The 13,611-nt window shown below is 32.6% G+C and overlaps 1 protein-coding gene across 2 annotated transcripts in view; it reads left to right on the forward strand.

The window, feature by feature from the left end:
- The window catches only part of LOC132723751 (guanine nucleotide exchange factor subunit RIC1-like), a 69,452-nt gene that overhangs the window by 6,117 nt on the left and 49,724 nt on the right, over positions 1-13,611 (forward strand). For both annotated transcript variants that reach the window (XM_060708527.1, XM_060708528.1), the window contains exons 2-3: positions 1-108; positions 6,653-6,741. In XM_060708527.1, coding sequence (XP_060564510.1) covers positions 1-108; positions 6,653-6,741 — 197 coding nt within the window. The remainder of the gene's footprint in view (positions 109-6,652; positions 6,742-13,611) is intronic.

Here is a 13,611-nt window from a genome sequence, read left to right on the forward strand (position 1 = left end):
CCAGCGGTTCAGATAGTCAGTTACACTCAGTCAGAGAAAAGTCTTGAAAAATATGGAAGATATTGTAAAGCAGAATGGAAACCAGATTCAGCTGCCTTGGCTGTCATAGTAAGTGTGCACTTTATCTGATGGCCAGTTTTTATGCCCCCCCCCCTCCTCCTAATACAATGAGTTGGACATTGTTCAGTAGTTTTTATTTAGTTACATGTTATAAGTTAATATTATAAGTAGTGCATATAAGTAAAACTTTACAGTTGCTAAATTTTTTAAATGATAAAACATATTATTCTATATGATTTATTTTTGTATTGAATTGTTGGTGTTGTGCTCAAATTGGTTATATTACCACTTTAAGTAATACAGTTGATTATCATGTTAAAATTGATAATTTTTTACTGTTAAAGCTATCAATATAGTCAATTATCATGCTCAGATTAGTTAAATAGCCATTTTAAGTTGTTTAGTCAATAATCATTCTCAAATTGGTTATTTAACCATTTTAGGGTTTATATGGTTTCAAATATCTTGCTCATAATACCATTTTAAGTTAATATAATCTGGATATAACCCTTGAATCAATGTCTAGGATGGCATCTTCAAACATTTAAGCACTATGACAGTGAAAAAGGCCTTATTTTCAAAATTTTTAGAATTTTATGTTCAATAATTTTATTATGCCTCCACAAAGTGGGGAGCATATAGCGTTGCACTTGTCCGTATGTCCGTCCGTACGTCTGTCCGAGCAAACATTTGATATTTATGAGCTTCATTCCGTAGTTAAATAAAGAACAAAAACTCATAAAATTCAAATTAAGAGCTATTTTTTTGTTTTTATGAGCTAATTTTGCTTATGGACTTTGGTCCAGGTGTAGTTTATGAGCTGATTTGCGTCTTAAATATCAAAAGTTGGTACGTCCGTACGAACCAAGTGGTACTTGTGTGACTTGGGGAACAATGGGTAACAGTAAATTCTCTTCGATCCTATTCATTCCGTTTTTACTTGTGTGTCTTTTTTTAAGCCTTGTGTGACTAAAAATGGCCAAAAAGATCAAAGGAAAAGTCACATAAGTACCATTTTGTAAGTACATCCTTCCGTACATCCCGAAATCTTGTGAACGCAACTCCTCTTAAACCAGATGGCAGATTTTGCTTTAACTTCCAGGGATGAACAACCTTAATGTGTAGATAGTAGTAAAGGAAGGAATTTTCGCTGCGACCAAATTTAACAGAATTATGGCCCTTTGTTGATTTTTTCACTATAATCTATGTAGAAATTTTGTGAATGCAACTCCTCTTAAACCGGATGGCAGATTTTGCGTAAACTTCCAGGGATGAACAACCTTAATGTGTAGATGGTAGTAAAGGAAGGAATTTTTGCTGCGACTAAATTTAACAGAATTATGGCCCTTTGTTGATTTTTTCACTATATACCATATAGAAATTTTGTGAACGCAACTCCTCTTAAACCGGATGGCAGATTTTGCTTAAACTTCCAGGTATGAACAGCTTTAATGTGTAGATGGTAGTAAAGAAAGGAATTTTTGCTGTGACCAAATTTAACAGAATTATGGCCCTTTGTTGATTTTTTCACTATATACCATATAAATAGTAATGAACATATAAATTTTACATTTGTTATTTAATTTAACATGTACATAAGGTTTAAAATATCTTATTTTGAAATGAATCGACAACATTAATAATATACAGGACTCCTAAATTCCTTTGCAACTACAGAATAAAAAGTTCCACATAAAAATCTTACATACAGATATGCATGCTCATTTTTACGAGCACATATGCATAGTGGGGGCATCCGTGTCCTTTGGACACAGTTCTAGTTTTTTAATTATTTTTAGCAGGGAATTTTTTCCTGTGGATTGATAAAATAATATAGTATTTTCAGTTCTGTATATGACCGAATATCAGCCATAAAATAAGCCCAAAATATCCATGATTGTCAGAAGGTCAACTGCACATAATCTTTTCCATATTCAAAATTCCAGACCTTGTATGATTCCATGCACTTAGACATACAATCATGCTCTATATTCTTACATATGTATTACATGTACATGTCTTTTTTGTGTGTGAATTTTCTGCTTCCTTGAATTCATTTGTTCAAGTTTATTTAGTTTAAACATATTTTATTTATCAAATTTACAAGCATGTAACATTTTTACATCACAATATATATTCAAGTTTATTTAAAATATGTTTTTAACTATCACTAAGAATAGTCAAATAGTAAAACTTGCTTCTCAGCTAACTCGATCTTTTTATCAATTGTGCCCACATCTTCATCAAAATCTTTTTTGACTAGCATATTTTGTGACCCTGGCACCTATTTGGCTATTGTAATCCCTAAAACTAACAATTAAGGACTATTAGTTATTGAGCATAGCAAGTTATTTTTTGTGGTTGGCCAATAAGGTATGGATGTTGACTTCCCCTTTGACACCTTTGACAATAGGGCCTAGAATGAAATTATCTTGAATTTCTCCTAATTTAGTTACTGATGTCTGACATATTTGGTAGGTGGATACCTTTAACATTCCACCAACTTTTTGTAGAGATATGGGTCACAGGGGTCAAGGTAACTTGTGTAAGAATTTTTATCAATTATAATTTTTTTTTTTTAACATTTTTGTTCATACAGCCCTTATTTTGAAATTAATGTCTTTCATGTTTAATATGGACAAGCCTAGGTTTGTGCCTGAAATAATTCATGGAAGGGCACCTGTGGTTAAATTTAAATTCCTCCACCAGTAAAGATGGAAAGTTGCTATACAACTTACCCCCCCCCCCCCCTCAAAAAAAAAAAAAACCCAAAAAACAACAACAACAAAAAACCCTTAAATTGCATGTTTTATCCAGATTGCTTTCAGATGGTCTGTGGTTTTATCTGGCAATATATTGTGTTCTGTTGTAGGACATTGTGTCTTATTCTTCTTGTATTTAGATTGTATAGGAAATAAGCAATATGCAGCATCATTCACAAACATAGTACACAATACAGTCAGGTTGTTGCAGATTTATACAACACAAAGCATCTTTAAACATTTTTTATATAATTTATGTCCTTTTTCTATGAAATATATGATATATTTTCTTTTTATCTTGTTTTCTTTCTCTATAGTATCTTATCAATTTGTTAATTAAGTTTTTAAATTTTAATTTTAAAATAATCACTTTTTTGACAAAGATATACTTTGAATGGCTTTGTTAGGATTGCAGTGTCATTTTAAAGGGTTGGGTGAAGCTTGTATAAATGAATAGCGAAACTCATAATTATAACATGGGAAGGCTGAGGTATCTCTGTCACCCTGTCATTAAAGAATCTTATTCAATGGTTGCTATGTAAGAAAAAAAGATATTTAACCCTGGAGATAAATTAGTTCACATATTTTTTTATACAATTAATGCTAGTGTATTAACATGTTAAACAGATCAAGTTAAGATTATATTTCTTCCCTTTTAATTTATTGATTTTGATGTGTAACATTGATCCTGTTAAAGTTGCATATGTCATGCTGTTTTGTTGTTTGATAATAGGTGACATAGATTTATTGTCAGTCTGTCCCAGGATATTATATGATCAATGAAAAACTAAGTTTCTGTCTAATCAATGTTGAAGCAGATGGGATACAAAGTTTAGCAATAACAAATAACTTACTGAATTCTTAAAGGCTCATTATGCCCCAGATACTGTAACCCAACGAATATTCGCGACCAATTAATATTCGCTTTATTCGCGGATGGCAACGAAGCGCGAATATTTGTTTGCGCAAATAAGTCCGCACGATTTCGCGAATAAATTGGAGTTAGACGTGGTTATGCAAAGCTACTTGACCAGAGATATTCGAATTTTACGGGCACCTGTTAGGAAGTAATGAATTATTATGAATATTGCCATAAAGCATTAAAAACACAAACTAAGAAAACTTACTACTGTTTTATAAATATCAAAAGAACTCTATGTCAATATACCAATCAAAATAAACATAAACATTTTAATACAGTTTATGAATACTAGTAGGCCTATTGTCAATCACGTTCCGTATAGGGTACTATACAGAGCATGTGTCAGTTTTAAGTTTCTTCATATTTACACTTCTATACCAAGTATATGCATACAAAGTACTCACACTTATTTTGAAATAAATGTTTGAATAAATCGTTTGACAAAAGTGGGAAAACTATCGAGCATCACAAAAGGCTATTGTTTTTTGGATCCTATAAAATAATTGTTTGAGTGAATTGTTAAGACAAAGGTGGTATAAACCTATCGAGCATCACAAAATGGTATTGGGTGTACATAATTACAAACAGTGAAATACAAGATGGTTTCATACTAGTATAGATTTTTACCCGTCAAACTTAACAGCCTGTATAGCTCAATTGGTTAGATTGCGGACTCATATAACATAATTTTCTCGGCTTGGGTTCGATCCCTGATTGGAAGGTATTTTTTTATGAAACGCTTAAATTGAATTTCTTAAAGACTTTTCAAGATAAAATGAAGACGAACGATGCAATGCGTACATGTACAGATATCGAGAAAATGTTTTGCTGAATTGTGATCACAATTCACTTACCAATACAATAGCTAGCGTATTGTTAATCCCATTTAAGACACCAATAATGACCTCAATTATTGAAGATTAATAGTCGTCTAATGGATTTTACATCCCCATCGGACTTTCCAATCCGCGAATATTTTTTTTCGGAAATCAAGAAAACGCGCAAATTAATATTCGCGAATATGTCCGACCTCGGCAAAACGCGAAAATTTGTATTCGCGAATATAAATTGGGTTACAGTATTCTGTTATTTTATTTCTTAGATACTTTTTGTTTTTGTATCCATTATAATTTAAAGAAAATCATTGGTCAATTACCATAAACATAATAATTTTTTAGACTAATTTGAACACATATTATTATGCACATTTTACTGAGCTTATTGAAAATCTGTCAGAGATTAAAATTATATAAATATGTTGTGTGCAGTATGCAATTGACAAACAGGTAAAAAAAATCAAACTCAAGGCATCTAATATGCTCTTCTTCTTCTTCTTCTTCCAATATACTGGCCACCTTCAACTAACTGAAGTTTACTGCCATGCTCTTAAACATTTAAACAATTAAAACATTATAAATCTCATGCTTGTCCTTGCTAGAATGGAAAACTTAAATAATTTCTCATAGCAAAGACTAATTTTTTTTTATACGGCCTTAGAGTGGTTAAAGTGATTTACTTCATATCCCCTGGCCCCTCACACCTGAAGGTTCAATCTTGCCAGTGACTTTGGAATCTTACATGTGAGTTAGCTATCCAGCTAGATTATGATACATTAATGGTTCTACAGAGGCCTGCTTGTGCCTAAAATAATGCACGGAAGGTCACCTGAGGTCTTCCTCCACCAGTAAACGTATGCAACATAATACCCAACTACAGCAACAACTTATGGCTAACTTTTGTATAGTTGATTCAGTTTAACTATTTGCCCTATAAATGTTGCCCTAACAATTACAGTGGTCACTCCCAATTTCAAAGTGCAGGTTGAGTCCAGTTTTAAAATTAAGTTTCGGTCAAGGTTTATGTGATACTGATATGTTGATGGGATAATATTATATAGCCTTCATACAAAACACAAACATAAATCAAGGTTAATTGGATAACTTTTTGATGTATGGTAATATAATTGTATAAATAATTAATGATAAACCAGATATCTCTCTCGTAAAAGAGTGATCTGTTTTTATCTTACAACACAATCTGAAGGTTACCAACAAAGCTAGGTTTTATTTCTGTTTAAACAGAGATCTTTCTCATCAAAAAAGTATAATATGAGATAACTGACTATAGAAACTGTAATAAAATTTACAAAGTACATTCCTAGGTGTTTGCATAGTAACTCATCAAAATAACACATTAACTATCAAGCATAATATTTCAACTTGACTGTTTTTGCCTGCTTAATTTTGTCATTTACATTGCACCTACATGCATTTTAATGATTTATTTTATGCAATGGTTTTGATTGGGTTTTCATAGTAAATTACCTTTATTTTGAATTACAGTCAAACCTGTCTTATGTGACCCTACAGGGGACTCTTAAGAAGGTCACATAAGACAGGGAGTCTCTTAATACAGGTTTACAGTAAAACATCCAAACACTATTGATTTTCTCGTTACCAATTGCATGTCTCTGACGTTTAGAATTCAATGGAATATTATTTTCAAAGTCCGAAATTACTACTTTCAATTTACGTTTACGAAGGTTTTGGATTTGTGTTTTTCCAACACAAAGATTTTCTGCCACTTTATACGCCGGTATTCCTTTATCAAATTTTTGTAAGGCTTCATATTTCTGTTGAAGATCTAAACAATTCGTGTTTTCTTTCTTTCCGACATTTTTTTCAACGAAACAGGAAGTAAAAACAGAGTTATCTTTCATAACATAGTCGTTTAAATCACGGTCGCTAGTCAAGTAACACGGTGAGATGTCAAATACAGTGCAACTTTATAGCCAAAATTGTTGGGCGGACCCAAATAGGGTCACATAAGACAGGAAGTCGCTGAATACAGTGGGTCACTATGGCAGTTTTGACTGTAATTAAATAATATTTCTTTCTTTTTTTTCCAGACAAGCAATGCTTATATCATTTTGTTCAAAGTTGACCTTGACATCTCAGTGCCAAACCATCATTGTCTATATGTGACAGCAGAAACCAGGTAATTTACTTATATTTATTAAGTAATGATTTATTTATTATATAAAATACATGACATTTGTGTATATAACTGTGACCTTTGGGCTAAATGGTTAAGGTATCCAACTTGGAATCACTTGCCTCTAACTGCATGTAATTTTTGAGGAAACTATACAGCTATCTTACATTGTCTGAGGCTGTACCAAGATGTGAACTTGTGTCTGACCTAATACCTCAAGGGGCGTCTTTGGTTTTACTGGACAGATATACTACCGTATAAGTACTTATTTCTGCGGGCTTAATATTCTGCGATTTTTGTTAAAATAAGGGGTTTTAAATTTCTGCAATTTCTTATTTCTGCGGTGTCATCATTCTCGCATGGATACTTTCATTTCTGCATTTTACAAAATTAACCGACACAAACAGACAACATAATGTAACATGTACGTTACTTCCGGTTAACATGCAGACGATTGATAATGTCTTACGTCGTTATCATCATATATCGGTATATGCATGTTAATTAACAAAAATCAACAACGTGCAATGACATCAATTTAAATACTGGATTTGTATGAATATGAAGTGTGAATAATAAACAATTGCAAAATCGCACGTTACGTCGTAGACACAAGATATTGTACAAATACAAAAGGGTATGTTTATTGCACCAGTCAAACTACAATAGTGTTATTTTATAAAAAGATCAAGCTAAGGATGAGCGAAAATAATACAAATATTATATTTATTTAAACAAAGAAACAAGCAAAGTTACATTTGTTCTAATATTTTATTCACAACAGATACATAAAGAAAAATACCCATCTACAAAAACCAATAACGGTACATGGTAATGGAATTATACAATATGGGTAGTTGACATATTCCGACATATACATATGGAAGGCTTAATTTTCTGCGGTTTTTAAATCTGCGGTGTCGTTATGAACCGCAGAAATAGCAGAAATAAAGTTCCCGCAGAAAAAAGTACTTATACAGTATATTGAGCCAGATTTTCAAAAATATGGATTCCTGGAATGAGACAGCACACTTAATTTTGCTCAACTATTGTCTGTAAGACCCATGTGACAGAAAAGTCTCACATTTGTAGACATATATCATTTAATGAACAGCAATTTGTGTTTCCTCTGTGAAACAGCAGTCCACAGTAAATAGCAGGGAAACACCATGGTCAGTCTCTTTGTATTGTGGTGAAAACAGTTGAATTATTCTGAAGAATTATACAATAAAGAATTTATATTACTTAGATCACTTAGTGTACTTTGTGATACTGCCAGCCAAATGTTATTTAACCCAGTCATTCTCAGACACAATGCCCATGTAGACACATTTTCTTGTTCAAAATTTAAGAAGTTTTAGAGGCTGTCCATTAAAACTTACCATTTCTACTTGTTATTTCTGTTTATTTTTCCAAACCAAAGAAATACAAATTACCAAAGAAGTTTTGTCAACATTAGATTAATATGGTAGGATATCAAACACCTGGTAGTTGTGTTGTGTCATGGGTCTACTTCCCTTAGAAGCCTGAGATCAAAATATTATACCTTGTTATTGTACATGTGATTATAAAACGAAGGTCATTGTCACGCCCGTTTAACTCACAACGAGTGAAAAATGTCCATCGGTTAAAATGTTGTGAGCAACTTCCGTTCCTCGTTGTGAGCACCCATCTTTGACGTGTGACACGATAAACAAGGTGACTTTTTCATAATTTTTGAAGATTACAGACATTTGTGTAAAAATATCGGAATGCAGTTAGCTAGCTATGTGTTTTCCGAGTATGCACATGTAAAGATATTGTCTGTTGGTGGACAATTTGATGGAAATACCGTGCGACGCAGTCACTCGGGGTAGGTGGAAAACTGGAGACAACTTCTCTTTGGACCTAATTTAACATTGAAAACGTCGATTCTGGTGACGTTTTGTGCATTCTTACCTAAAACAGATGCCCACAAGTCTTCAGTGTTAATTATTATCTGAAAGTCTTCGTAGAAACGAAGATATACTCTATTTTGCTTTAATCCTCGTTGTGAGCACCATAACCTCGTTGTGAGCAAGACAAGCGCAGTGCTTGTCTGGTTTTAATATGTAATTCAAATGGCAAGAATACAATTTTCAATCTACCAAAAGCAATCAAAACGTTTTTGTACAAAAGTTTTTCTTTGCAATAGTTCTTCTTTTTCTTTTTAAAAGTTTTTTTTTGAAAATTATTCTTCATATTCACAAGTCATCAGATTAACAGAAGAACTAATCAGTATTTTATTTCGTATACTCTGGTTTGGCTCGAGTGAACATCACGGGAGTTTATGAATATTTCAACAATTTTACAGTCTGTGTGATACACACATACATATGTTTATCCTGAGCTGAAGACTGACCAAGTTGTGTAAAACAAGACCTATCACGGTAAGTTGACAATGCCCCTGAAGTGGTGCTTTGTCCTTAGATTTATGGACCAGATAGATTATTTGTTTTTGGACAATTAGATCTTCAATGTGAAGGTAATTCAATGTCAAGGTGAAATACATATAGGTCAGTTGGAAGGTCTTGTCCAAAGGGGCATTGTGTCCAAATATGAATTAAATCAACTTACTTATAAAGAAGTGATGACCAATCTTAAAGTTTTTGGATGTTCAAGATAAAAAAATACAGATCAGTTTGAAGATCTTGCCTAAAGGGGCGTTGTTTCAAAATATGAGTAGAATCCGTTTACTAATAAGGAAGTTTTGACCAATTTTTAAGTATTTGGACAATTTGACCTTCAAGGTGAAGGTCATTCAGGGGTCAAGTTCAAATAAAATAGGATAGTTGAAAGGCCTTGTCCAAAGATGTGTTGTGCCTAAACATTATGCCAGGACATTATGGCCAATCTTAAATGTTTTTGGACAATTTGACCTTCAAGGTAAAGGCCATTCAGGGGTAAAGGTAAACAAATACAGGTCCGTGGGAAGGTGCTAAGGGATGTTGTGTTCAAATATGAATCAAATCCGTTTTCTAATAAGGAAGTTAAGGCCAATGTAAAATTTTCGGACAGATTGACGGACGTAACATCTTATGATATTTATGAGGCAAATCAGCTCATAAACACCACCTGGACTAACGTCCATTAGCAAAATTAGCTAAAAAAATAGCTCTTAATTTGAATTTTATTAGTTTTTGTTCTTTATTTAACTACGGAATGAAGCTCATAAATATCATATATTTGCTCGGACTGACAGACGAACAGTTCAAAACTAATATGCCTCCCTTTGGGGTATGCACAACGTCAAGTGCAAAGAAATGCTGCTGTGCAAAAACGTTTTAATTGCTGTGGTATATTGAAAATTATATTTTCACCATCTGAATAACATATTTAAACCATACACACACTGCGCTTGTCTTGCTCACAACGAGGTTATGGTGCTCACAACGAGGATTAAAGCAAAAAGGATATATCTTGGTTTCTATAAAGACTTTCAGATAATAATTTACGCTGATGACTTGTGGGCATCTGTTTTAGGTAAGAATGCACAAAACGTCACCAGAATCGACGTTTTCAATGTTGAATTAGGTCCAAAGAGAAGTTGTCTCCAGTTTTCCACCTACCCCGAGTGACTGCGTCGCACGGTATTTCCATCAAATTGTCCACCAACAGACAATATCTTTACATGTGCATACTCGGAAAACACATAGCTAGCTAACTGCATTCCGATATTTTTACATAAATGTCTGTAATCTTCAAAAAATATGAAAAAGTCACCTTGTTTATCGTGTCACACGTCAAAGATGGGTGCTCACAACGAGGAACGGAAGTTGCTCACAACATTTTAACCGATGGACATTTTTCACTCGTTGTGAGTTAAACGGGCGTGATTGTGAGCCAATTATTGTAAATCTGAATCAATATCTAGCCTCTTTGTCAGGTGATCATATAACTGAATTTTACCTCTTACAATACATTAATTCTCTCTGAAATCATAGACCCAAACTTTAATGACGTTAAGATATGTTAATTAATTGTTTATTGTTGTACTTCCTCTTTTATGGTAAAAATTTACATGGAAGTTTAAAGATGTTAACTTGTATTTTATTGTACTGAATGTGAATGAGGTAAAGGCAATTCTTATATATAAAGTAGACTTCTTGATTGGAGTGCTCAACCACAAGTTTAATTGCTGACTTCACATTTATACAGATGTTATATGTTCAGTGTTTGTTAATGCTTACTTAAGTGTAAAAGTCTTATGTATCAGATAATTAGTTACCTTATAAGGTCAGCATGTAAATCAATATTGTTATAGTAACTATGTTCTTCTATGGTTTAGATTGGAAGGGATGGGGGAATACACTTGGGATATGTGTTACAGAATAACATTTACTTATTTAGTAATTGAAGTAATTTTCTTAAATCCATGAATGCTTTGGGTGACATTTACTTGCCTATGGCTTAACTCGTTAAAATGTCTTTGCTCAAGTTCAGTATTTTGATTTTCTAATCCCTTAAACCAATAATGAACTAAATTTAAAGCAAAATGTTTTATGAAATAAATCTTTATAAAAGTTAATATCTTTAATACATACACTGCAGATACAAAATATATAATACTTTGACCAAATATGCATTATTATGTTTATAATTAAGTTTTGTTTTAACAGAGTTGGGTTACAAATTACTTCTTGATTTTTGTTTCACAATATCAAGATTTTTGTTGTTGGATTTCAAATCACAGTGACACTATAAAGGTTATGAGTAGGATGACCTCTGGTTCCCATTTCAAGCTTTATTTCATGCACAAGTGGGTTCCTGAGTAGAACCACCCACCTACTGTGTCTAGCTGAATAGTTTTGTCGCATGAAAGAATCCAAAGTCCCTGTCCGGATTGGAACCCACAGCTGTAAGGGCAAGTAATTTGAAGTTGACAGCTTTAATTCACTTGACCACACAGGTACATATGAAGGGAGGTACAGTTTTATAAAGTTTCAGTCCTGGATATACAATTAAGTTACTAAATATTTTAAGCACTTGACACTCTTACTGTGCTCTACCATTTTATATATGTGGAGGAGTTATCAGTTACTTGTAAAAGACATGGGCGGTTACTCACTCGCATTGTCAGTAAACAACTGTAAAACTTAGAAACCCCAAGCAAATTTTCAGTATGTTTTTTCAAAGCTGAGATCTGTGTTTTGATATCATATTTTCACTGACCTTTTTATAGTTATATGTATGAAAAAAAAAGTAATTATGATTTAATATTTAGATCAATCATACTTGTAATTTGAATATGACAAAAAACTACTTGATTCATAATACATAGCCTTAATGTATTAATTTAAATTCTTATTTATCTCAAAGTGAATGAAAATGAAATTTTAAAACTTTCATTTGAGGTTTTAAAATATCATTTAGTAAAACATTGATAATTGCTATAGGGAACTACTGTGTCATATTTATTGATTTTCCCTCTGATATACATTGAACAGGAAAGAGGAAAAATTTAGTTTCATATATAATAGCCATTAATTGGTTATATGTAAGTGTGTTAACCTTGTTTTTGAAAGACAACAAGAAACTACATATGTTGTTTTTCTCCTGTAAAAGTGGTCAATTATAGAAAGAGGAATTTTCCAATAAGATTAACTTTGCATCAGGTTTTTTTTTAGCTCACTTGAGCACTAAGTTCTCAGAGGTGAGCTGTTGTGATGGCAGTGTAATGATCCTTAGGTTGTCCTCTACAAAAGTTATATAATAAATATATAAAAGTCTGATGCTTACTGAGAGGAGCTAGAAAAAGACTTTAAAATGAAATCTTCAAAAATCTTGTTATTAGAAACTACAATGCCCAAACCTAGATATTTGTGATGCAGCATCACCTTATGGTCCTCTACAAAAGTTAATAAATCATGGCCATGGGGTCAAAATTGGCCTAGCTCCAGGGTTCACTGAGTTTATATAGACGTGTATAGGAAAATACATTGAAGTCTTCTTTTGTGAAACTGCAATGCTTAAAGACCTTAAATATTTTGTATGTAGCATTTCCTAGTGGACATCTACAAAAGTTATATAAGTCATACTCCTAGGGTTAAAAATGGCCCTGACCTACTGGTCACTTATTTTTAGTAAAAATGTCTAAAACATTGTGAAATAACAATGCCCAGAGCTTAGACAATACCTTCTGGTTTTCTACAAAAGTTATATAAATCATACCCCTGGGGTCAAAATTGGCCTTGCTCTGGGGGGTTATTTAGTTTATCTAGTCTTGTATAGGAAAATACATTTAAGACTTCTTTTGTGAAATTAAAGGCCTACACCTTAGATATTTGGCATGTGGCATTGACAAGTGGATGTCTAAAAAGTTATATAAATTGTGCACCTAGGGACAAAAATGGCTCACACCGGGGATTACTTACTTTACAATTGTGCAGCCTGGAGAAAAAATGATAAACCCAATGTAACCTTTTTTCTGGCTTTATTCTTTATCTAGCAATGAATCTCAGGTGAGCGATTCAGGGCCATCATGGTCCTCTTGATTATATTCCTCATAATAACAAAACATATGTGGCTATTTTCTTTTTCTTGGGATAATCAAAGCCCTTAGGGAATCCTTTTTCATGATAAAAAGTATTTTTTATGAAGTATTTTTTTTAATTCAAACAATGATTTATGCAAAATGTAGTTTAACACACTTGAAGTGAATCTTTTATGGCTTGTGAGACAGGTATAACAACCTATTCTACACATGTCTTTGAGATAGAAAAACATGAAGTGAAAAATAAGCATAATTATATGTCCTATAGAAATATCCTATAACTGTATACATGTGACTTTTAGAAAGTAAATATTTGTGATGTTGATAAGTTTTGTAACACAATGACTTGTATTTAATTAAAC

The sequence above is a fragment of the Ruditapes philippinarum genome, unplaced genomic scaffold (genome assembly GCF_026571515.1).
Source record: "Ruditapes philippinarum isolate M1 unplaced genomic scaffold, ASM2657151v2 ctg1121_1_1_1_1, whole genome shotgun sequence".
NCBI lineage: Eukaryota > Metazoa > Mollusca > Bivalvia > Venerida > Veneridae > Ruditapes > Ruditapes philippinarum.